General features: G+C 62.7%; 4 protein-coding genes across 4 annotated transcripts; 1 reads left to right on the top strand and 3 right to left on the bottom strand.

The window, feature by feature from the left end:
- Window positions 1-163: 163 nt before the first annotated feature.
- Window positions 164-3,591, bottom strand: RUVBL2 (RuvB like AAA ATPase 2). Its single transcript, XM_031961737.1, has 12 exons — window positions 3,475-3,591; window positions 3,115-3,230; window positions 2,947-3,013; window positions 2,635-2,741; window positions 2,504-2,552; window positions 1,696-1,864; window positions 1,519-1,613; window positions 1,317-1,435; window positions 1,111-1,230; window positions 625-754; window positions 411-525; window positions 164-287 (listed from the first exon to the last, which is right to left on the bottom strand). Exons 1-12 carry the CDS (start codon window positions 3,589-3,591, stop codon window positions 262-264), a joined length of 1,230 nt encoding a protein of 409 aa, XP_031817597.1. The 3' UTR covers window positions 164-261.
- A 1,638-nt stretch (window positions 3,592-5,229) lies between these two features.
- On the top strand, window positions 5,230-9,135 carry GYS1 (glycogen synthase 1). The gene is made up of 8 exons (XM_031961736.1): window positions 5,230-5,258; window positions 6,815-6,959; window positions 7,039-7,152; window positions 7,277-7,403; window positions 7,504-7,603; window positions 7,744-7,819; window positions 7,898-7,978; window positions 8,066-9,135. Exons 1-8 carry the CDS (start codon window positions 5,230-5,232, stop codon window positions 8,384-8,386), a joined length of 993 nt encoding a protein of 330 aa, XP_031817596.1. The 3' UTR covers window positions 8,387-9,135.
- FTL (ferritin light chain) lies at window positions 9,051-10,342 on the bottom strand. The gene is made up of 4 exons (XM_031963429.1): window positions 10,060-10,342; window positions 9,620-9,766; window positions 9,368-9,493; window positions 9,051-9,284 (listed from the first exon to the last, which is right to left on the bottom strand). The coding sequence occupies exons 1-4, from the start codon at window positions 10,165-10,167 to the stop codon at window positions 9,129-9,131; spliced, it is 537 nt and encodes a 178-aa protein (XP_031819289.1). The 5' UTR covers window positions 10,168-10,342; the 3' UTR covers window positions 9,051-9,128.
- Window positions 10,343-11,806: 1,464 nt separating this feature from the next.
- On the bottom strand, window positions 11,807-13,604 carry BAX (BCL2 associated X, apoptosis regulator). The gene is made up of 6 exons (XM_031963428.1): window positions 13,340-13,604; window positions 13,073-13,124; window positions 12,829-12,993; window positions 12,612-12,747; window positions 12,257-12,361; window positions 11,807-12,153 (listed from the first exon to the last, which is right to left on the bottom strand). The coding sequence occupies exons 1-6, from the start codon at window positions 13,587-13,589 to the stop codon at window positions 12,052-12,054; spliced, it is 810 nt and encodes a 269-aa protein (XP_031819288.1). The 5' UTR covers window positions 13,590-13,604; the 3' UTR covers window positions 11,807-12,051.
- Between the last annotated feature and the right edge of the window lie 9,758 nt (window positions 13,605-23,362).

Raw genomic sequence — 23,362 nt, 5'->3', positions numbered from 1 at the left:
CGCCTTCCGGTCCTTCCCTTCCCCCCCACCCCCCAACCCCAATAAAGGTTTTCATCTCACCCCTGGTGTCCTTGTCTGCCTGCACTCCCTTCTGACTCTCCCCTAATCCCTGGCGCCGCCTCGTTCCCCCCACGCCCCCACAAAGTAACCAAGCGAGAGGCAGGAAGCTTCCAGAACGGTTTTATAGAAAGTCCAAATGTCACAACTCAGGTAGAAAAGTGGGGGGAAGCGGGAGGGAATCGGGGCGTCTGTCGAGGAGCCTCAGGAGGTATCCATGGTCTCGCCTTCTGTGGGAAGGAGGAGGAGGGGAGAGGGCTCAGCCCAGGCTGGCAGGGACTTGGGTCCCACCCACTGGGGAGAGCAGTGGCTGGCCCAGGGAGGAAGGGAGGGGGCGCGGGGCGGGCACTCACTCAGCTCGTTGAAGAGAAAAGCGTCCTGGTACTCCTTCATGTACTGCGTGGACCGGGACTCGTCCAGGAAGAGAGAGTACACCCGCTTAATGTCATCCACCTGTACCTCGGTGCCCTGGGGGGGAGGAGCACAGGGGGGGGCGGGAGCTGAGAACCCGGCCCCCAAGCTGCCTGGCCCCCCCACCAGGGCGCCCGGCAGGACACTGGAGCCCACCTTGCGCTTGCGGCACACCAGGCTGGCAGCCGTGATCAGCTGGATGGCGTAGCGCAGAGAGGTCTCCAGCCCGATCCGCGTCAGCACCGTGTAAGCGTCTTCGCTCATCTCCACGTCTTCCTCCTCACACCTGCGGGGCTCAGCCCGGGTCAGGGACCCTGGCTCCGTGCCAGGCTCTGCCCACACCCCGTGCCAGGCCCTGCCCGCACCCCATCGTCTTCCCCAGTGGCTACTGGAGCCCGGCCCTTCCCAGCCGAGCATGCCCACCACACCACTGTGCCAGCTAGGACTAAGGCAGAGGGAAGTCCCATCCTGTGCCGGGAGCCCCCAACCCCCAGGCAGGGGACAGGAGAAAAGGCAGCCCCCAGACCCAAGGCCTGCTCCCAGGTGATGGGCCCCAGGGTCAAGCCAAGGCCAAGGCCGGCCCACACGCCTGGCCCCTGGGGGCAGCCTCCTCCTCTTGGGTCTGGCCCAGCCCCCCCTCACCGGATCCGGAGAATCTGCTTCGTGTCCTTCTCACTGTAAGGAGTGGTAGAGACGATGAGCAGCCGGTCCAGCAGGTCGATGGGGATCCCGTGGGGGCTCTGGTAGCTGGTGCCTCGGATCCTGGAAGGGCCCCCAGGGTCAGCTTTTCCCCAGGGGGGCGTACCCCGGCCCCTGGGCTCCCCCACCCCCAGGCTCCATCCCCTGACCTAGTGATGCCTCTGTTGGTGGCCATGATGAGCACGGGGGCCATGTCACTCTCCAGAGCCCGGTTGAGGAAGGAGAAGCTCTCGATGTCGAGCATGTGGACCTCGTCTATGAAGAGCACCTGGGTGGGGGAAGGGGGGGGGGGGGCAGCAGTCAGCAGGCCAGCTGTTGCCCCATCCCCCCGCCCCCAGCTCGCAGCCTCACCCCCGGGATGATCTCCGCTTTGCCCTCCTCTCGCCACTCGGCCACCTTGGCATTGATCTGCTCCCGCACCTCCGACTTGATCTCCCCAGTGTCACCTGGAAGGGCCTGGGGTAAGCAGGGGAGCACAAGGGCCCAGCCAGGGGGACACGCGGCGGGGACCCCGGGCCTCGTACCCACCCGAAAAGAGGGCCAAGAAGCCCTGCGTGCGGGAGTTGATGACGTCGATCTCGTGGAGAGAAACCGTGTGCACAACCTCCTTCCTCTTCTGAAGCTCCCCGTCTGGACCTGGAAACGGCTTGGTTCGGGAGGGGTGGGCAAGTTTCAGAGGGACCCAGAGGGGAAGGGGCTGTTGGGGAGGGAGGACAAGAGGCCAATGCCTGGGCCCTGGATGGGGCCAAACCAGCTCCTGGGGGGGTCTCAAGGACGCAGGTGAAACCCATTCATGCATGGGGGCCGCCCAGGACTGGGGGGAAGAGAAATGAGGGGCGCCGAACGATGGGAGTGAGAGGGTCAGCTAGGTTGGCGGATGGTGGGCCCACCCCGGGAGAACACAAAGGGGAACGACGAGGAGAAGTCAGCAAACGTTCATTAAACATCTACTGGGTGTCGAGACTGGCCAAGGCAGACAAAAGAGGCAAAAAACAGCCCCTGCCCTAAAAAAAGCTCAGTCTCTGAGGGAGAGACGAGCAAATGAGTCACGTGGAGCTGATACAAGTCAATGGGGATGAAGAGGAGCTGGGGAGGAAGGGCAGGGAGGGGAGGGTTCCAGCTGTGCCCAGGACCCAAGTTTGGAGGACGGCCAGGAGGCCTCTGGGAACGAGGACGACTGCCCACAAGGGCTGGTTCTGAAGAGCTCCGAATGCCAGAGCCAGCACTTCCTGTTTGACCCTGGGGCTGGGAGGTTAAAAGGGGCCCCTGTGGGGACCCGGACAAAGGTCCCAGGGCTGCCGGTCCTGGGGCCCATGGGTAGTCCCAGAGGGTGCACGCCCAGCTTTGATATCTTCCCCGTGGCCTTGTCGATGGTGATGACGTCTCTGACAGGGGAGACAGAGGGACCATGACCTTGGGCCCTGCTCTTCCCCCCTTCCCTCCACCCCCTCCCCTCCCTCTGCTCACCCTGCTTGGACCTTCTCCTTGGTGAGGGACTCGATCATCTTGGTGCCCAGATCATAGATGGTCTCCATCTCTGTGGTCTTCAGGGTCAACTTCCCCACCTTGGAGCCCTGGGGTATGGGGAGGGAAGTAGACACGAGCCCAGCCTCCCCCCAGTCTTTCCACCTGGCCCCATGTCAGTGAGCTGCTTCCCAAAGGGGGGGGGGGAACCTGCCAGGGCCTTCCCCCGGCTCCACGGCGGCAGGACTTGAGCCCCCGCCCAGGGCCCCGCCCCCTCACCCCCCTCACCCCGGGCTTCTGCCGGCTGAGACTCACAGTGCCTGTAGCGGGCCGGTCGATCTGGATCTCCACCACCTCCCCTTCAATGATTTCCGTCTCCTCCCTGGCAGGAGGGAGAAGGGGAGGCTCAGAAGGGCCACGGGCCCCTTTCCCCGCCAAGAGCCCCCCCAGGCCCCCACAAGGCCTTAGGCCAGACACACGTACTTTATCCGAACCCCGATGGACCTGCGGAAGGCCTGGGTCAGGGCTTCCGTCTTGCTCATCTCCAGAGAGGATTCGCCCGGCAAGGGTAGGGCAGGGTCCCAGGGCCTGGGCCATGCCTCAGGGGAGGGAAGGGGACAAGCCTGAAACCACTGCCCCCAGGGGCCCCCTCCCAGGGCCCCCCCTCCCAGGGGCCGCCCCCCCGACGGGGTTCACCCCCCCGGGGCTCGCCCCCTCCCCCAGGGGGCCCGCTCCCCCTCCCGCCAGGGGTTCACTCCCCAGGGGCTGCTCCCCCCCAGGGGCCGCCCTCCCCAGGGCCTCCCCTCCCAGGGGCCTGCCCCCCCCAGGGACCCCGCCCCACACCCATGGCGTGGCCTTTGCCGTGCCCGCTGGCCCCCGATCAGCCTGCGCCCGCCATCTTTCCTCCCGGATTCCCAGCACCACGCCCGCCGCGCGCCGGGCGGCCAGCTGCCCCACCATCCCCTGGGACACCTGGGCGAGAAAGAGGGACGTGGCCGGGCGCCCGGGCGCCCCCCCTGCCGGCCCCTCCCCCCTGCCGGCCCCTCCCCCCTGCCGGCCCGCCTCCCCACCGTCTGGGCCCAGCACGTCCAAGCCCGCCCGGATTGGGGGGGCACCTGCGGGGGGGGGAAAGCGGAGACCCCCCAGCCATGGGTGGCGCCGCAGGGTCACCCCCCGGGGCTGACGTCACGGGGTCAGGGCGGCCCGAAGCTCCTCCCCAGCCCCGGGCGTGGGGCAGGCTGGGCGCGGAGGGGCGGGGGACTGGGGCACCAGGTTCTAGGTTCGAATTCAGCCACAGGGACTTCTCAGCGGGGGGGCCTCCGGGCAAGTCACCCAAGCGGCTGCCTCGGTTTCCCCAGCCCCGGGCCCGGCTTTTCTAGCGCCTCCACTCACCGATGCGCTCGATCCGCGTCACGTCGCGCACCTCGGGGACCTTGGTGGTCGCTGCCTGCGGCCCGGAAGAGGCGAGTGAGCCCGGAGCTCCCCAGGGCCCCGGCCCCGAGGCTCCGCACGCCGCAGGCACGTCACGGGGGGCCCCTCTGCACGCCCGCGCCCCCCCGGCTGCCTCAGTTTCCCACCGCGCAGCCTCCCGCCTCCCACGCCCGCCCGCGGACGCGGAAGGATGAGGCGCCCCGGGCCCCCGCCCCCGCCCCCATCCCCGCAGTCCTTGCGCACCGTGGTTGCCATGTCGCGTTCCAACCGCCGTTCCTCCTCCGCTGGGCAGGAAGCGGAAACGGCCGCTAGCCCCGCCCTCCCCCCCCCCCCCGCGATCATGAGGCTGCTCTAGGCTGCGGCGGTCCTCCGGCTCCTCTCGGTGGAACAGGGGGAGGGGGGGATGCGGTCTGGGACATCAGCAAGCCAGGAAATGTCGACACTTCCCCTTTAAGAGCCCCACGTCCCCCACGCGCCCTTGCGCCCAACTCGGCTCCGGTGTGTGCGCCCCAGCTCCCGGCCCGGAGACGGACACGTCCTCTCGGCCAATCGGCGGACTCGCCCGCACCGTTCGGTCCCGCCCCGCGAGCGGGGAGCCCGAAACTGACCAATCAGGGCGCCGGGCGCCTCCCGCCCCGCCCCCGCAGCCTTCCTCGGTCCGGGAAGCGAGCGGAGATCGCGACGAGCCAATCAAGAGGCGCCATCCGCGAGGCCCCAATGGCGGGCGAGGGGGCGGGGCGAGGCCTGAAGGGGCCGCAGGGTCCGGCCGCGGCCGGGGCTCAGAGCCTCTGCCTCCGCCGCTGCCTCGGGCCCAGGCGCCCCCGCCGCCATGCCGCTCAGCCGCAGCCTGTCCGTCTCGTCGCTGCCCGGCCTGGAGGACTGGGAGGATGAACTGGACCTGGACAACGCCTCGGGGGGCCTGGGAGGTGGCCAAAGGGGGCGCCCGGGGGGGAGGGGGCGGGGAGGCCTGGGGAGGGGGAGGGACCGGGCCCGGTGGCCCCCCGGGGGCGGAGGGGGGAGGACCCGGGCCCCAGAGGCCGCCTCCAGCCCAAGTCCGGCCCTTCGCGGGGGGCGGGGGGGGGGGTCTGGGCCGGGGGGGAAAGGAGGGGGGGAGGCCCCCGGCCCCGGGCGCCTCGGTCCTGAGGGGGGGCTGCTGGGCCCGGGGGTATGGGGGGCCCCCACAGCAAACCCCGGGGGTCTGGGTCCCCAGCGGGAGCCGGGTCCCCGGAAGGGGGGGGTCATTTGGGAATTTTGGGAGGGGGGAGGGGAACCCCTAGGCCCCCCGCCGGGGGCCCCGGGGGGGCTGGTCCCCCGGGCTGGGGCCGGGAGGGTCGGCGGGGCCCCCGGGCCCGCCCCGGGCCCCCCAGCCCTCCCAGGGGGGCACCCCCCCCGCAGCCCCGGTCGGGAGCGGGGGCGACAACATAGGTCCCTCCGGCGGGGAAGGGGGGCCTGGACCCCCCCGGCCCCCGCGCCCGGGCTCCAGAACCGGGCTCCCGGTGGAGGGCCCCCCGGCCACCCCCCCCGCACCGGGGGCCCGGCGGCCCGCCCCAGGAACTTAGGAAACCCGGACCTACAGCCCCCGGTGGGGGGAAGCCCCAAAGGCCCCCCCCGCGGGAAAGGGCGAAAGCTGGGGGAGGGGGGGCCCCGGGAGGGGCCCGGGGGGGGGAGGGGAGGGCCCCGGGGGGGGGGGGCCCCCAGGGGGCCGGGGGGGGGGAGGGCAGGGGGCCCGGAGGGGGGGGGCCCGGGCCGGAAAGGGGGGGAACCGAGATCGGGGGGGGGGGGCCAAAGGGGGAAACCACGGTTCCGGGGGACCCCCCAAAACACCCCCCCCCACCCCCCCCCCCCACCCCCCCCCCCCCCTTCCCCTTCCCCCCCTTTCTCCCCCCCCCCCCCCCCCCTCCCTCCCCCTCCCCCCCCCCCCCAGTCCTCCCCCCAAACTTCCCCCCGGGCCCGCCCCCCTTCCCCCAGGCGGGGAAAACCCCAAAAACCCTTCCCCAAACCCCCCCCCCCGTACTCGAAGGCCCGGGCCAACCAACGCCCCCACCGCCCCCCGGGCCCGGGGCCTCCCCCAACCACCAAAAAGGGGGGGGGGGCCGGGGGAAAAAGGGGAAACGCCCCCCCCCTCCCCCCCCCAAAGCGGACGGGCCCTTTCCCCCCCCGGGGGCCCCGCCCCCCATCCTCCCCACCGGTTCCCAACACCCAGGCCCCACCCCCTAAAAAAAACCCCTCCCCCTTCCCAAACCCCCTCCCCCCCTCCTCCCCCCCAAAAACCCCCCTCCCCCCCCCGGGGCCCCCCCCCGCCCTCCCCCAATACGCCCCCCACCCACGTGAAAATTCCCAGCAATTCCAAACCTCCCCCAGGCAAAGGGCCCCAATTTTGGGGGAACACGGGTATCCCACCCCCCCCCAAATTTTGGGGAACCCGGGCCCCCCATCCCCCCCCAACCTCCCCCCTTCCTTTCCCCCCCCCTTTCCCCAAAAGGGCCCCCCTTCCGGGCCCGCCCGCCCAACTCCTCTCAGGCGGGTCCGGGGCCCGGGGGGGGGGAAAAAACCCCAAAAGGGCCCACCTGCCCCCCCCCCAAAACCACAAACAAAGGGGGGCCTTTTCCCCCCCAAACTAAAAAGGGGACCCAACCAGGCCCAACACGGGTTGGTTTCCCCCCACCCCCCCCCACCCCCCCCCCCACCCCCCCCCCAAACCCCCCCCCCCCCCCCCCCCCCAAAAAAAGCAAACTCTAACCTCCGGTGTGAGGGGGGGGGGCCGGGGGGCGGGGGCTGACCCGCCCCCGGCTCCACCTCTGCCCCTGCCCCCCCTCAGCGGCAGCCTCCCGGACATGAACAAGATGCTGGACAAGGAGGACTTCACCATAATGAAGAGGGCCATCTTTGCCACGCAGGTACGGTTGCCGGCGGGGGCGGGAGGCGGAGGGCGTGGGGGGTTGTCCACCGGCCCACCGGCCCCACTCTTCCCCTCAGCGGCAGTCCTTCCCCCCCGTGTGCACCCACAACATGCTGGACGACTCCTCGGACCCCATCCTCACCACCATCCGCCGGATCGGCCTCTTCAACAGCAGCGCCGACCGCGTCAAGGTGACGTACCGCAGCCCCCCCGCACCACGCTCTGGTGCAGACCAGTGGGGCCGCCTAGGAGCCCGGCCTGAAGGCCAGGACTCGACCAGCCGGCCCCCTTCTCTCCCCTCCTTCTCCCCTCCAGGTGATCTTCCACCCCGAATTCCTCTCCTCCACCAGCCCCTTGCTCCCAGTGGACTATGAAGAGTTTGTGCGGGGCTGCCACCTGGGGGTCTTCCCCTCCTACTATGAGCCCTGGGGCTACACACCTGGTGAGGCCTGGGGGTCTCTGGGGAGCGGCCGGGGTGGGGGCCTGGGGGCCTGGGGCCCGGGGCCTGGGGCGAGGGGCCTAACCGGCCCCCTTCCCCCCAGCGGAGTGCACGGTCATGGGCATCCCCAGCATCTCCACCAACCTCCGGGCCCGGCTGCTTCTGGAGGGCACATGGACCCCCGGCCCGGTGGGTCCTGGCAGGCTGGGAGGGGGGCCGGCGGCTGGGAACGGCACCCTCCACCCCACTCTGGGAGCCACCCCGCTTTCCCACAGGCATCTACATCCTGGACGGGCTTCGGGCCTGGACGCCTGCCCGGCTGACCTGTTCCTCTCACCGCCAGCAGAGGCCAGGCAGCGGATTTGGGCCCGGAACCGCCCAGCGGCCCGGATCTGCTGGACTGGAAGTACCTGGGCCGGGTAGGACGCTGTCCCCCAACCCCGGGGATGGAGCAGGCCCCCTCCCACTGGCCCCTAACCGCCCCTTCTCGTCCCCAGTATTACATGTTTGCCCGCCACATGGCCCTGGCCAGGGCCTTCCCAGACCACTTCACCTACGAGCCCCATGACGCCGATGCTGTGAGTGATGGGCTGGGGGGGCATAGATGCAGGGGGGCAAGGGGGGCTGGGCCTGGCACACCTGTTCCTACACCCTTACTCCCCCAGACCCAGGGCTTCCGGTACCCTCGGCCGGCTTCCGTGCCTCCGTCCCCTTCGCTGTCCCGCCACTCCAGCCCCCACCAGAGTGAAGGGGAGGAAGAAGAAGGGGAGGAGAACGGATCCCGCAGGTTGGACTTCAAGGATGGGGAGCGCTACAACGAGGACGAGGAAGCCGAGAAGGACCGCAGGAACATCCGCCCTCCCGACTGGTCCCGGCGGGCCTCGGCTGCCAAGCGGGGCTCTGTGGATACGGCCCCTTCCAGTTCTCCCAGCACCCCCAGCGAGCCCCTCAGCCCTGCCAGCTCCCTGGGCGAGGAACGCAACTGAGGGAGGGCTCCCTGGCTTCTGGGCCTGCCCACTCCTTGGTTCTAAACCCACGGCCCCTCGCCGGGCATGGCAGTATGACACCCCCTCCCAGAGCCTTCCTCCCCAGGGAATCCTGGGATGTTGCTTTGGAGGATCCCCTAGACCTCCCACCTTTTGGCCAGTCTGCTCTAAGCTCCAGGGGGTTCCCAGGACCCCAGCGTTCTAGAGGGCAGCCTGGCTGGCTTAGCCCACGCCGTGGTACCCTCTGGGCCCAGGGTGGGACCTGGCACCCTCTCCCTGGTAGCCACCCTGGTGTGGGGCAGCTCCGCCCACATGCACTCCCACCCTTATCTGCCAGTGCCTCCCCTGCCTGCCCCCACTCCCCTAGAGCCCGCTGGCTCCCACTTGCTGGTGGGCAGGGGCTGCTGCGGCCATTTACTGTGGAGTCAGCCAGCGGCTTCTCCGTCCAAGAGCGAAAAGCTTATATATATTTAAATAAAAGATTTTCACTAGGGCCACCCTCCACACCCTGACTCCTTCCAGGGCCTCGTTTTGCACCCAGGCTGGGGTCTGGAAGACCCAATGTTGGAGGGGCGCTTTGGCTCCCTCCCAACCTCTGGCCTCTGACACAGGCTGCGATTCAAGTTTATCCAGCGTACCCCCGAAAGAACCACAGAGTCTGGGCGATGTGCTAGCGAGCTTTATTGGGGTGTGCCCTCTCCCTGGGGGGGGGGAGGGTGCTCTTTTCAGCCTGCAGCCCCTCCTAGTCCTGCTTCAGGCTCAGCCTTTCAAAGAGGTATTCGCCCAGTCCAGCCTGGGGGTCGGCCTGCAGGTGGCGCAGGGTGGTCAGGTGGTTGCCCAGGCGCTTCATCAGCTTCACCTCTTCGCCCAGGTAGTGGCTCTCCAGAAAGTCGCAGAGCTGGGGAAAGGACAGGAGCCAATGAGGGCTTCGGAGAAGGGAGGGAAGGGGGATACCCTGCTTCCCTCCTCGAGGCTACTTACTTGAGGGTCCCCTTGGCTCGAGCCCAGGGCGTGCAGCTTCAGGAGGGCCTGGTTCAGACCCTTCTCCAGGTTCAGGGCAGCCTCCATGGCCTCCAAACTTCGGCCCCACTCATCTTGGGCAGGTTTCTGGGAGGGAAGAAAAGGAAATGGCAAAGAACTTCATTTCCCAGAAGACGTGGCGTCAGCTTCCATGAGGGCTTATCTCCGCAGAGGCCTCTGGGAAATGTAGTGTGCGGACCACCTGTTACCCACCTGCACAGCCTGAAGGAGAACCCGGCCCCCGCGCTGGTTCTGGAGCTTCATGAGGCGCTCGGCGCCCTCGCGCTTATCCTTCGACAACTCCCGGAAGAAATGCGACACCCTCCCCAAGGCGACATCGTCCCGGTCGAAATAGAAACCCTGGGGAAAGTAGCGGGGAGGGAGGACAATTACTCGCGCTGGAAAAGCGGCCCGGCAGGCGCGAGGCTCACGCATGCGCACCGACCTCGCCGCCCCCGCGCGCTTCCTTCCTAGTTAAACAAGAACAAAGGGCGCGCGGCAGAGAAAAGAAGCTGCCCCGGAGCGAGGGGTGCGCGCGGAGGGACTGGGCATGCGCAGTCCACGCGGGCGCAGGGAAGGCTCAGGGGTGGCCCCAAGGGGTCCTGGCGGCGGGGGCGGGGGGCTCCGGGGAGGGGTGGCGGCCCGAGCCTCACCAGGGACAGGTAGGAGTAGGACGCCTGCAGGTAGAGGTTGGCCAGCCGGTTGAGCGCGGCCTCGGCCTCGGAGGAGAAGTTCTGGCGGATCTGGGAGCTGGAGCTCATGGTACCGATGGAGAAAAGAGGAGGCGGCTGGTCCGGGAGACGGCTGATCGCGGGGGCGGACGGGCTGCAGGAAAGCGAGGGGAGCTGGGGGAGGGGCCCGGATCTGTTCCGTCCAAACACTGTTGAAGCAAGAACGAGATTCGGGAGAAGCGCTGCGAGGGAGCTGCCCGGGACCGCGCTCTTATAGCTTCCAAAGTGGGGGCGGGACCGAAGGGCCCAGATCCAATCCCGCGGCGCAGAACGATAGCCCGGGGAAGCGGCCGCCAATGGGAGAGCGGGGCGACGAGCGGCGGGAAAGGGGGGGAGGGGAACTGCTAGCTAGTGGGGGGAAAGGTCACGCGCGGGGTGTGGGGGGGAAGGTGACGTGCGGGGTCAGGGCAAGTGGAGTGGGGCGGGGCGGAGGGCTGCCGAGTGTGGGGGCGCCAGGTTGAGCACTCCGGGAGAGCCCCACTCCAGGCCCTCATCTGACCCCAGCTGAGACCCAGAGCCCCGAGAAGGGTCAGGACCTGCCCTAGACTACACAGGGGGCATCAGAAGCTACACTTGAACCCAAGTCCTAGGATTCCTTCCCAGTGAGATCCGCGGCTCTTGGACGGAGGGGCTCAGGGGGAGCGGCGATTAAGGGCGGGGGTGGCTCGCTGGGCATCTTAGGGGTCAGAGCTGGGAATTGAGGGGGTGCGGGCTGAGTCATGCTGAGGTCTGGGAGAGGGGATGGTGCTGAGTCATGCTGAGCAGCTTGGGGGCGGGGGTCATTGGCCATTAATAAGAACTTCCTCTTCTGTTGGGGGAAGGAGGCCCGGCTAGGGCGCACCCTGCAGCTGAGGTACAATTCTGAGGGTCTCCTTGGGGTGACCAGGGAAAGCCCGAGGCTGTCAGCCGCGTCCCCCCCCCCCAGATGCCCTTCCTTTGGCCAAGGGCAGGGAGGGGTTTCTGTTTGTTAGACCCTGATACCCCCCTCCCCCCCACCAAGCTGCCCTTGCCCCTTGCCGGGGTCTTTCCATACAAGGGTATACACCTAACTTTGTGTGGGTGATTGCAGGTTGTCTTCTTCCTGCCCCCCCCCAATTCAGCCTTTTTTTCGTAGCCCCGGGCCTCGGCCCGAGCTATGTGTCTGTGGGTTAGCTGGTCAAGCCCCACAAACTGGGGCCACAACCCTCCTGGGTGGACTCCGACCAGCCCCCAGCTGGGCCCTGCTACTGGCTCTCAGCTCCAGCTCCCAGATTTTCTGGGTAAGTAGGTGTGCTTCCAATGGGGGGGGGGGGAGCGGGGGAGACGTGGAGTCAGTTGGGGCTGCTGAGAAGGGGCCAGAAGCACAGGGGAACCGAACAGCTTCAGGCCTTGGGATTGTCCCATTTACCACCCACCCCAACTCAGCCCCAGCAGAGACCTTCCTGCCTGGCCTTTGACCGGAGCCAGGCCCCACCTTCCTACCCCAGCCTCCCTGGAGCCAGGAGCCAACAGGGAAGTTAACTGGGCCGGGCCCAGATGCAGGAAGCTCCCTGCCTCACCCTCCCCACGGTTTTACAGAAGTGGAAACTGAGTCAACTCCCTCCAGGTACCCTGGGAGCCTTGGCTGAGGAGAGAGAGGCAGGGGCGCAGGGCCGGGGTGATCCTCAGTAACACAGGCACGGGCAGCAGGGCCTGCTCCAAAGTTGGTGTTTATTGGCCAAGGCTACCAGTCATCTCAGGGGCCCTCAGCCAGCAGCCCGAGAACTTCCGGCTTTGGGACACTGCCAGAGGAGCAGGGAGACTCCCCCAAATAATTACAAAAGTATGAAGAATGTGTTCCCCCCCCAATATCAGAAAACCCATAATTTATCCTAAAAACAGACAGTCCAAGCAGAGCTGGCACAGGGTGGGGGCAGCCAGGCCCCCAAGCCCTCCCTAGGACATCTTCCAGATGGTAAGCGAAGCTGTGAGGATGCCAGCCACGAAGATGGTCACTGTCTGCCAGGTTGGTGTCCCAAAGTAAGAGAGGAGGCCATCCTGGGGGAAGAGGGCAGGCGTCAGCAGGAAGTTAGGAAAGGGGGGGGCTGGGAAGAAGGGGGGGGTCATTGAGCACTTGGGGGGGGAGGGGGATGGTGCTCACCCAGCCACCCTGCTCCTGGATCCAGGTGAGCAGCCGTTCTCTCAGGAAGTCAAGGGTCCAGCCCATGATGGTTCGGATCAGCTCTGGTACCTTGGTGCAAAGCGCCTGGGGGTGGGGGGGAGGAAAGGAGGTCCGGAGTGCAGCCCCCCTGGGGACTTCCAGGGGCAGGGAAGGTCCAGCCCCACCTCGAAAAGAGCCCTCCCCCTTTTCCCGTTCCTCCCTCCCCCCCACCCTCGGCAGGGAGCCCCTCTGTCCCCGACGGTAGAGAAGCTCCAGCCCCCTCTCGGAGACCCCGGCGGCTCGGGGATGCCCCAGGGAAGGTCCGGCCCCTTCGCCCCGCCCCCGCCCCCCCTACCTTGAGCACCAGCTTGCTGGCGAAGTAGAAGAGAGCCACGACCCGGCCCCAGTTGAAGTTGCCGTCGGAGAACATCTCGGCCGCCACTCGGAAGAAGACCTCTCGGGGGGAGTCCGTCTCCACCGCGGCGATCATCCTGCAGGGGAGGGAGCCATTGAGGGGGGCCTGGGGCCCGCGGGCGGCGGGCGGCGGCCGGACGGGGCAGGGCAGCGGCTACCTCTGCAGCTCCATGTTGCTGTCCAGCTCGTCCCCGATCCTGCGCAGGCACTCGGTCAGCCGCTTGGTCCGGGGGTCCGAGGGCAGCGGCGTCGAGTCCCCCATGGACTCCAGGACCAGTTCGGGGGCGCCGCCCGCCACCCGGCCCGCGCGGTCCTGGATGAACCTGGGGGGAGAGGGGGGGGTCAGCGTGGCTCCTGCCAGGAGCCCCCTCCCGGCGCCTGCGCCCGGGGCCCCCGGCTCACCCCTGCAGCAGCACGGCCCCGGTCCTCATGATCTGCTCGCTGCTCGTGGCCGCTGGGGGAAGCAAAACACGGGGGGTCGGCGGCCTGGGGCGCCGGTCCGTCCCGGGGTCCCCCGCCCCTCCCGCCCAGCCCGGCCCCCCGAGCCTCGGCAAGTCCGGGCAGGCCCGGCCGGGCGGCCCGAGAGCGGCGCGCCGGATCCCAGCCCCGCGGGCCGCCGCGCCTCCGCCGCCGGCCCGGCCCGGCCGCGCCCGCCGGCGCGCCCCGTACCCGGATCGCCCCCGGCCCGAGGCTGCTCCCCGGAGCCGTCCATCGCTGGGCCGCCGCCGCCGCCGCCGCCTCCTCTGGCCGGGCGCGCCCGGGAGGCGGAGAAGAGCCCTTTGCCCCGCCCCGCGCGCCGCCCCGTCACGTGACGCGGCGATCCGGGCGCCGCCCCGCCCCCGTCACGTGAGACTCCCGCCTGGGTAAGCAAACCTCGCACGTGTCTGCGGAGCACCGCCTCCCCCGCGCTCCCGCGCATTCTTCTTAAAGGGGCCGAGTCTTTGTTCACTCCGACTTCCGCCCCGGATGCCGGAGGCGGCCGGCCCGGCCCGGCTCCCCGACACCGCAGACCTTTCCGGGCAGCCGATAGGCGTCCGTGAAGTGCCTCTCATAGCCCAGACTCTTTGCCTGCCCTCGGGGGCTTCCATTGCCTACTCATCTCCCTCCCGCCCACAACCGGGGCCTTCCTTCCACCGATTGCGCCCGATTCCTCCCGCATCTCTCGGATACGTAGTACCCCCCCCCCCCCCAACCCAAAGGCAGGTACTGTCTGGGACCCTTCTTTGTATCCTCAGTGCTTAGCACCACTCTAGGCGCACACAGAAGGCGCATAATAAATGAGAACCTGAGGACTCCCCCCTCCCCTCTTGCTAAGGGGCGGAGCCTCCAGGAGACGTCAACCAAAGCAGGGGTCCCGCCCCTCCGGAAGCCCCCAGCCCGCAGGCCTGGGGGCGGGATCCCGGAAGGGGGCGGGGCCTAGCCGGGGCGGGCTAGGCTGACCTCTCATTGGGCACCCGGCCTCCCCACAGCTCCAGTTACAAAGTAGCTGCCGGAGCGGAGTCCGCAATCTACCCAGAAACTGACCCGGCCGTCAGGCAGGCGGCGCTAGCAAGGGCGCCCCCTCGTGGTGGTCGGGCAGAAAAGTGACGCGCGGTCCTGGGGGAGCAGACGGCAATTCGCAGGAGACGCGTTCGAAAGCGTGGATGGGTCAAAGTGAGCTCTAGAAACAGGCATTTCCTGAAAGAGAAGGACAACGGGCGAGGGGAGGAGGCGGCCAGAGCCGGGCAACTCTAAGTAATTACGTCAGGAAGCTAGAAAACAGACAAAAAGAACAAACCGAAAGCCCTCACCCGCCGGAACACACACTGGAAATGTGAAAGTGAGAGATTAATGAAGTTGAAAGTAAGAAAAACAAATAAAACTAAGAGCTGGGGGAGGGGGGGGCGCAATAAAGTAGACAAAGCATTCATTGGATTTCTCCAAAGAAAAGGAAAGACGAAAAACAAATGGGCAGCTTCAAAAATGAAAAAGATCAATCAAGAGGAAATTAAAGCAGTTTTGCGGGGCTGTTGTGCCCATCATATGGCCAATAAATCTGACAAAATGAAATGGATGAATATTTACGAAGATTTAAATTGCCCAAGTTAACTGAAGAGAGGAGAGAATACTCAGCCCTGGTTTAGAAAAAGAAATTAAATAAACCATCAATGAGCTCCCTAGAAAGAATCCCCAGGACCTGATGGGTTCATGTTAAATCTGGCAACCATGTAGAGTATCAACAAATTAAATAAATAAAAAGAGAAATTAAATAACTTGTATAATACTGGAATTATTCTCTAAATTCCAGTATTCTACACATTATTTCATTAAATAGACAGAGTCCTGCCAGATTTCTTTCAGAAGACAAATATGGCAGATAGCTAAACTGGGAAGAGCAAGAACAGAGAAAACTATAGGCCAATTTCACTAATGAATATAGATGCAAACAAGCTTAAACTAAAATCCTAGCAAGGGCGATGCAGCAATATATCACAAAGATTGTAGACTATGGTCAGGTGGGATTTATACCAGGAATCACATGATGATCTCAACATGCAGATGCAGAAAAAGCTGACAAAATGTAGCAGCCATTCCTATTAAAAACACTAGAAAGCATAAGAATAAATGCAGCTTTCCTTAAAATGCTAAGTAGCATCTAATCTAAAGCTATCACAAGCATGAGCTATAAAGGAGAAAAACTAGAAGCCTTCCCAATACAAATGGGGGTGAAGGAAGGACGCCTCGTATCACTATTTTTATTCAACATTATACTAGCTATGTCAATAAGAGCAGAAGAAACTGAAGGAATTAGAAAAGGCAATGAGGAAACAAAATTTATCACTCTAGATGATATGATGCTAAACTTAGAGAATCAACTAAAAACCTAATTGAAATGATCAACTTTAGCAGAATTGCCGAAAACAAAATAAGCCCACAGAAATCATCAGCATTTCCACATATTATGAACAAGTCGGATAGCAACAGATAGAAAGAGAAATGCCATTTAAAATAAGATAAAGTATTGGGAATCTACTGCCAAGAGAAACCCAGGAACTACATGAACCCAATTATAAAACACTTAGTATAAATAAAGTCAGATTAAACAATTGGGAAAATGTTCATTGCTCATGGGTAGGCCAAGCCAGTGTTAGAAAAACGACAGTACTACCTACATTAATTAATTATTTATTGTCATTCCAAGCCAACTACCAAAAAAAAAATTAGTTAGAAAAAATCATCACAAAATTCATCTGGAAGAACAAAATGTCAAGAATATCAAGGAAATCAGTGGGAAATATGTGAAGGAAGACAGCGGAGCTGAACCAGATCTGAAGTTGTATATAAAGCAACAGTCATCAAAGCACTCATGTACTGGCCAAGGAATGGAGCGGTAGATCAGTAAACTAGACTGGGTACTCGATACGGAGTAGTAAATAACCCTAATAATCTAATGTTTGATAAACCCAAAGGTGCACGTTTTCAGGACGAGAATTCACTATTTGATGAAAAAAAAAAATGCTGGGATAACAGTTAGGCAGAAACTAGGATATAGACCAATATCTCACACAGCATAGCAAGATAAGATCAAAATAGACACAGGCTTTGGACATAAAGGCAATACCAAAAGCAAATTAGGGGAGCATGGAATAGTTTACCTGTCGGGTCCGTGATTAAAGGCAGATTTTAGGACCAAACAAGAGTCAGCATTAAGAGATGTAAAATGGATCATTTCTATTATATTAAATTTAAAAGCTGTTACAAAAACAAAACTGATAAAACCACAATTAAAAGGAAAGCAGAAGAGTGAGTGGAGAGAGGGGAATTCTTATAGCAAGTCTCTCTGATAAAGGCCTCATTCCCAAATATGTAGAGAACTGAGTCAAATATCTCAGCATAGGAGTCCTTCCTCCAGTTGATGAATGGGCACGTTTCAGAAGTAAACAGTCATCTAGTCATAGGAAAAAAATGCTCTGAATCATGATTGATTACAGAAATGCAAATAAAAACAATTCTGAGGTAACACTTCACACCTGTCAGATTGGCTAATGTATAGAAAAGGAAAATGACAAGTGTGGGAGATGGGGGAAATTTGGGCACCAAAGCAGTGTTGGTGGAGTTATGAGCTAATGCAACATTTGGTTCATTATGCCTAAAGGACTACAAAATTGTGCATATCCCTTGACCCAGCAACAGGACTACTAGGTCTCTATACCAAAGAGATAGAGAAAGAAAGAGAGAGAGAGAGAGAGGAAGAGAGAAAGAAAGAAAGAGAAGGAAGGAAGAAAGAAAAAAGAGAGAAAGAAAGAAAAGAGAGAAAAAGAAAGAAGAGAGAGAAAGAAAGAAAGAGAAAAAAGAAAGAAAGAAAGGAGAGAGAAAGAAAGAAGAGAGGGAGGGAGGGAGGGATGAAGGGAGGAAGGAAGATATAGGATCTCCATGTACCAAACTGCAGCAGATCTCTTTAAGGTGGCAAAGAAATGGAAACTGAGGGAATGCCATCGGCTAGTTGGGGAATGACTGAGCACGCTGTGTACAAGGTTACCATAAAGCACTATTGTGCCCTGAGAAACGAGGAGCAAGATGCTCTCAGGAAAGCCTGGAAAGCCTTCAGCCTGATGCCGAGTGAGGCCGCAGAACCAGGAGGGCGCCGCTCACAGCCACAGTCACCGGGTGATGGTCGGCCATGGATGACCATTCTCAGCGATGGATGATCCAAGATAACTCCTAAGGACTCGGACCGTGCTCGCCATTTTCCAAGAAAGGACAGATCCAAGCACGCCTGTGTTTAACTTTATTTTTCTGGTGTTTTTTCCCTTTTTTTGATGTTTTTTTCTTTCATGACATGGTTAATGTGGGAATATGCGTTGTATGACTCGCAAGTGTTAATATATATATATATATATATATATACACACATACATATAAATATAAAGTTAATTGCCTTCCCAAGGAGGCTGGGAGAGAGAATTTGGAACTCAAGATTTTTAAAAATGAACGTTCAGAATTGTTTTTAAAGTGACTGGAAAAATAAAATATTAAAAACCAGAGCGTTACCAAAGGAACAAAAGGGAGATGGTCTAAACTTTGGGGGGAGGGGCGGGCAGTGGCAGCTGGGAGGAGCAGCAAAGGCAGCAGCTGAAAAAAAGCTGAGCTGGGAAGGCAACCAGGGGTTCTTGAGGGGGGAGGGAGGAAGGCTGACTGTGTCCTCCTGAAAAGGATGATCCAGGCTTCCAGCAGCCTGGGCTTGGGGTCTCCTTGAAGGATGGGCTTCTTTTCTACCTTTCTTTGCATCCCAGGTTCTTAGCACAGGGACTGGCATTCATTCAGTAGGCGTTTAATCAGTGTTCATTAAGAGACTAAAGTGGGGCAGCTGATCCTGCCTTGTGGCCGGCGCTGGAGGCTGGAAAGCTTTTTCCTGATGGGGAGACCAAATCCGAGCCTTTCAATAATTTCTCCCTGCTCCCCCTAGACGGGGGAGGGAGGGGTCAGTTGGGAGGGGTCCCTTTTACAGGAAGGCCAGCTGAGGCCTGGAGGTCAGAACTGACCCTTCCGAGCACGCAACTACACCGAGTCTCTCCCTCAGCCCAGTGACCGCAGAAAACGAGCAGAAGCCCCCAAAGGCCCACACCCGGGTTTGCAGAGAGGCAGGGGCACAATCCAGCCCTGCTCCTCTCCCCTGCTGCCCACCCCAAGGAAAGGCAGGGAGCGCTCTGGGAGGGGGAGGGGAGGACGCAGTCAGAGGGGCAGAGATGGAAGCGGCCGCCTGGCCAAAGGCTCCATTGGAATGCTGGGCCTTTGTCTTGTCCGAGCGGGGGTGGGGAGAGCTCCGGCCGCCTCCGTGCGGCCCCCAGCAGATTGGGGAGGGGGCAGATGGGGGGGGGGGGCGGCTAGAAGACAAGGTCTTACAGAAATGAACACTGACCATGTCTTTCCCTTGTTTGGGAAAACGAAACTCTTGAACAAATCTTCAGCCTCTTTTTCCTTTGTTGCTTGTTTATTTATTTATTTGTTGCTTGCCATTTATTCTGAATTGATTTTTTCCAATCAACAACAATCCACCTTCTCTCCCTCCCACCTCCTCCCCGCCCCGAAAAAGAAAGAAAAACAGCAAAACCCCAGACAGAAAGATAGGGGAGGGGGGCAAGAGGGAGGGAGGGAACTTGTGGGGAAGAAAGACCTTGGGGGAGAGACAGAAACAGAAAGTGTGGGGAGGAAAGGAGAAAGCAGGACAGAGGAGGCCCTCCCACTGAGGCCTTCAGGCCTGGCCCAGGGCTGGGTGGGAGCGGCTCCGGTCCCCCTCCCCCTTCCTGGACCACGCCCTGGGCCCTGGTTTCAGCCTCGGGGCCCTTGGACCCAGGGCCCCACCTGCTGCCCAAGGCCGCCTCTCCTCTGGAACTCCAGGCTCCTCAGCCCGGCCCAGAGTCAAGGAGCCGCACTGGGCCCCTGGGCTGTGCAAGGGCTGCCGGGAGGGGCCCGAGGCAGACCGGACCTTGGGCCCTTGGGCCCCGCGGGCGCCCGCCTGACTCGGCCCTGTCTGGGGGGGCTGCAGCGACAGACAGGCAGCAACAAGGGGCCGCACGGGGGTTCAGATGAGCTGAGACGGATCTGGGCGGCAGCCGAGAGTGGGAGCGGGAGACGGGACCCTCCGCGATTGCCCCACGGGTCGGAGCAGGGGTCGTAGGGCGTTCCCCCCATCCTCAGGGTGGGGATGGGGCTTCCCCCTCAGCTCTGACAGGGAGGGGCCGTGCCCCCTTCACCTTGGAATGAGGGACGGGGCGCCCTTGTCTCCAGGTGCAGGATAACCCAACGTGCCCGGCCCGGGCCTTCTTCACCCACGGCTCTGTGCCCGACCCATCACAGCATGGGGGGGGGGTGTCAGCAAGCCAGAAATCAGAACGACAAGACGAGCCCCGAAGAACAAAATCACCCAGGACAATGTTACCTCTCCCGTTACAAACAGTGGGGTCGGCCCCCCACCTCCACCACCCCCCACCCCCACCCCGGGGCCACAGCAACTGGAGAGTCTCTGGAGAGCTCGAAGCCGCTGGTTCCCGATCCCCTCGGCAGGAGCTTCTGGAGCCGGGGCCATCGTGTGCTGTGGTCCCAGGGAGCTGTTCCTCCTTCCTGAAAGGCTGCTGCCCTCAACTATCCTCCCCCTCCCCCTCTAAACCCTCCTCCCCCTCCCCTCTCCCGTATCCCCTCCCTCAGGGGCACCTCAGAATCCCCCAGGGGCAGGTTCCCAAGCCACAGCTAACCAAGGATCCTCCCTCCTCCCTCCACACACAAAGCTTGTGATGAAGGCGGGAAATGCAGGAACCCCGGAAAGGCAACGGAGTCAGGGAGTATGGAGAGTGTTGTGGCCAACTGCCGAGCAGCCGCCACCTCTGGGCAGGGGAACCCGAGCGCTCGGACCCCAGACCCACATCCCAGGGAGCAAGAAGATGCTCCTGGGGGCTCCTCCTCAGCCGCAGCTGGGAAAAACCCAATGCTTCTCCCAGTGGTCCGCCACACTCGGCGGTCCGGCCTCTGAAACGAGGATTTTATAAGCAGAGCCGACATTCAAGAAGAGGCTTTGCCCTGGTGTCCTATGGATCTTGGGACCAAGCTGTCTACCAGCGTCAGAAGCAGCGGGAGGGGACGTCCCCTCTGCCCGGATGTGAGCATCTTAAGGGCCGGAAATGCTCCCCTTAGTGCTAAATGCATTAACAGGAAATGGCAACGGCTTCAAAACAGGAAATACAGAGCTTGTCACAGCGCCTGTCCCAGGAATTAATGCTAGTCCATCCATCACTAATTTAGCCATCCTTCCAACCATCCATCCAATCATCCTTCCACTTCTCCATCCATCCATCCATCCATCCTTCCACTTATCAATCCAACCATCCATTTGCAGGGAGGGGCTGTTCAACCGGCCGGTCCAGTGGGCATCAAGCTGGAGGATGGTTTGTGGAATCCTCGTCATGAGAGCTCTGGGGCGGCTGAGCAGGGCAGGGGAGGCCAGGCCTGAATCGGGCCCCATCTTTCCGGGTCCAAATCTGACCTTGGACGCTTCCCAGCGGGGTGACCCTGAATGAGTCCCCCAGCCCTTCCGGCCTCTGCTCCCTTCTCTCTGAAATGAGTTGGAGAAGGAAATGACAAACCAGTCCCGTATCTCCCGTGAAAATCCCCGAGGGGGCCGTGAAGAGCTGGACGGGACTGAAAAACGACCGACCCACCAGAGTGGCCTTTGGGGAGTTGACATCACTGACTGTGCTTCGATCTAAATTAGCCACTTCTTTGTGTATCCACTTCCCGGGGCCCGAAGGCTGATTCCCCTCCCCACTGTCCCCAAGGAGAGGATGTCTAACCCGCCCTGGCCCGTGTGGGCTTCCACGAGTCTGGCAGGAATGGGCGTGCAAGCAGGACATGGGCTTTAAGAGACCATATATAAGCTCGGAGCCTCAGCCAGGATTCAGGCCCGGAGGGTCAGAAGCCAGAGAAGGAGGCGGGAGCTCTCGGAAACAAGGAGAGAGATGGGCCCCAAGTGAAGGAGACCGGCCTTGGAAGGAGACAATAAAGGATTTGGACTTTAGCCCCTGGCTGCACTGGGAGTGATTGCTGATCTGGAAGGAAGGCTGCTCCCAGAGACCCCCAGGAAACAGAAACGGGAACGTCACATGTTAGAGAGAACGTTACCCGTTTCATGACGTCGGAGGTCGGTAGGTTTTAAGGGAAGGCTCTCGGTGGCTACACCAAGCTACGCTTCCTTCTAAATGGTTTGTATTTTTATGTTTCGAGTAACAGCATCCCAAAGAGCCGTTGTGTCCTTTCTGCCCCCCACAATCAGGGAGACTTCAACGAGAAACAACGGCAGGGGCTTCACTGCCCCGGCTGCAGAATCTGGCGAAACCGGCCCCGCATTAGCCATGTCTGAGAAGGCGGAATCCCGACATTTCCACGTGGCTGGAGACTGTGAAGGGAGACGGCGGCCCGGGGGCCTCTTCCTTGCGGAGGTGGCTACTCAGGCCGGGCCCAGGCACTGGTGCCCAGAGTAGTGACCAGCAGCCGCTGCTCCAGACCCGGCTCGTGCCTCCTCTTTGGATCGCCCTCTCCCCCCACGCTCACCCTCTCGGTCTCCTTCCCCAAGTCCCCGCTAAACTTCTGCCTTCTACGGGAAGTTTTCCCTGCGTCTTCCCTCTGTGGCTTATTGTTTCTAATATATCTCGCGTTTGGTGCAGTCCGTGCTCCCCAGGAGCCCCGGTCTAATGGGGAGACGCCTGCACCAACGCCGCGGAGTGAGGGGCGTTAGAAGGGATCCCCCAAAGCCTGAGACTGGAGCCGGTTCTTAAGGACAGTCAGGAAGTGGAGGCGAGGAAGGCGACTTGCGCCTTGAGAAACAGCTGGGGAGGGAGAATGGGGCCGGGAGATGGGAAGCAACAGCCCAGAGCTGGAGAACATGGAGGAGCTCACGCTGGGGAAGGGGGGGGGGCAAGGTTTGTGTTCCATCGGGGAGACGGCCCTGAGGGAGGTGGCCTGGCCCGGCCCGGCCGCTGCAGAAAGGGTGCTTGCACACGGGGACCACCCTCGGACGCCCGTCCCCAAGGGGAGGCTGCTGTCAGCCAGGGACGCTGGGCACGAGGGGCTGGGCGGCCAGCTGCGAGCCTAGGGACTGCTCCAGAGCGCCAGGGCAGGGGGAGGAAGACTGAGCTTGTTCCCAGACGTGATGGGGTTAAGCTTTCCCCGGGACCTTCCGTTCAAGCTGAGGCTGGGGGTCAGGAGGGAGCTCAGCACCGATGATCAGGGAGCTCATTCCAGTAAGACGGGGGGAGCAGGGGAGAGGGCCCAGGGCAGAGCCCGTGGAGGGCCGTGAGCAGCAGGGGAGAGGGGGTAGCGGCCGCCTGGGCTCAAGGGCCGAGGCTGGGGAAGAGGCCCCGGGACTGGGCCAGGAGGGAAGTCGCCGGTGGCCTTAGAGCGGGGCGAGGAGCCCCAGGCCCGCGGGCCCATGACCTGCCTCCCTCAGCCTCTCCCGCTGAGCTGGTCCCTGGGACGGCCGCCCGGGGGCCCTTGGGGCTCTGCTGCAGGAAAGGCAGTTTGGGCTGAAGGAGGAAGTCAGAGCGGAGCGGGGGCAGAGAAAAGGAAGTGCAGGCGGGAGGCTTCCCCAGGGGAAGGAGGCTGGGGGGGCAGAGACAAGGCCAAAGGGGGCGGGGCACTAAGGAGAAGGACCCCTGGGTGAGAGGGGTGGGGGGGAGGGGGAGGGTTCCCTAGGCTCTTTCCCTGGACTCTGGGGAGAGATGCACTGACGCCTCTGGCGGTTGGAGTCTCTTTATTCTGAAACACCTCCTGTAGCGGAGGGCAGGACCCCGCTCATGTGGTGACCCCAATTCCCCTGAGGGCTCAGTCCCCGGGGGAAGCAAGGGCTGGCGTTCCGGACCTCCACCACTGGGGGGCGCGCGCAGGCCGGGTGCTGGGGCTGGCGTTCTGTGCCTCCACCACTGGGGGGCGCGCGCAGGCCGGGTGCTGGGGCTGGCGTTCTGTGCCTCCACCACCGGGGGGCACGCGCAGGCCGGGTGCTGGGGCTGGCGTTCCGGACCTCCACCACTGGGGGGCGCGCGCAGGCCGGGTGCTGGGGCTGGCGTTCTGTGCCTCCACCACCGGGGGGCGCGCGCAGGCCGGGTGCTGGGGCTGGCGTTCTGGACCTCCACCACCGGGGGGCGTGCGCAGGCCGGATGCTGGGGC

This window comes from Sarcophilus harrisii, chromosome 3 (genome assembly GCF_902635505.1).
Source record: "Sarcophilus harrisii chromosome 3, mSarHar1.11, whole genome shotgun sequence".
NCBI lineage: Eukaryota > Metazoa > Chordata > Mammalia > Dasyuromorphia > Dasyuridae > Sarcophilus > Sarcophilus harrisii.
This window is presented reverse-complemented; position numbering and strand designations above follow the sequence as displayed.

Excerpts from the sequence above, each read along its gene's own strand:
- FTL (XM_031963429.1), bottom strand. The coding sequence starts at position 10,167 with ATGAGCTCCAGCTCCCAGATCCGCCAGAACTTCTCCTCCGAGGCCGAG. Across the intron at positions 9,767-10,059 it reads CCTACTCCTACCTGTCCCTG|GGTTTCTATTTCGACCGGGA; the intron begins GTGAGGCTCGGG and ends TACTTTCCCCAG. Across the intron at positions 9,494-9,619 it reads TTCTCCTTCAGGCTGTGCAG|AAACCTGCCCAAGATGAGTG; the intron begins GTGGGTAACAGG and ends CTTCCCTCCCAG.
- RUVBL2 (XM_031961737.1), bottom strand. The coding sequence starts at position 3,591 with ATGGTGGGGCAGCTGGCCGCCCGGCGCGCGGCGGGCGTGGTGCTGGGA. Across the intron at positions 2,553-2,634 it reads AAGGAGAAGGTCCAAGCAGG|AGACGTCATCACCATCGACA; the intron begins GTGAGCAGAGGG and ends CTCCCCTGTCAG. Across the intron at positions 1,865-2,503 it reads GGAAGATATCAAAGCTGGGC|CCCCTTCCCCTCTGGGTCCC; the intron begins GTGCACCCTCTG and ends CCTCCCCAACAG.
- GYS1 (XM_031961736.1), top strand. The coding sequence starts at position 5,230 with ATGGGGGGCCCCCACAGCAAACCCCGGGG. Across the intron at positions 5,259-6,814 it reads CCCCACAGCAAACCCCGGGG|GGGGGGGGGCCGGGGGGCGG; the intron begins GTCTGGGTCCCC and ends CTCCGGTGTGAG. Across the intron at positions 7,604-7,743 it reads GGCCCGGTGGGTCCTGGCAG|CAGAGGCCAGGCAGCGGATT; the intron begins GCTGGGAGGGGG and ends TCTCACCGCCAG.
- BAX (XM_031963428.1), bottom strand. The coding sequence starts at position 13,589 with ATGCGCGGGAGCGCGGGGGAGGCGGTGCTCCGCAGACACGTGCGAGGT. Across the intron at positions 12,994-13,072 it reads GGGGCCGTGCTGCTGCAGGG|GTTCATCCAGGACCGCGCGG; the intron begins GTGAGCCGGGGG and ends CTCTCCCCCCAG. Across the intron at positions 12,748-12,828 it reads AGCAACATGGAGCTGCAGAG|GATGATCGCCGCGGTGGAGA; the intron begins GTAGCCGCTGCC and ends CCTCCCCTGCAG.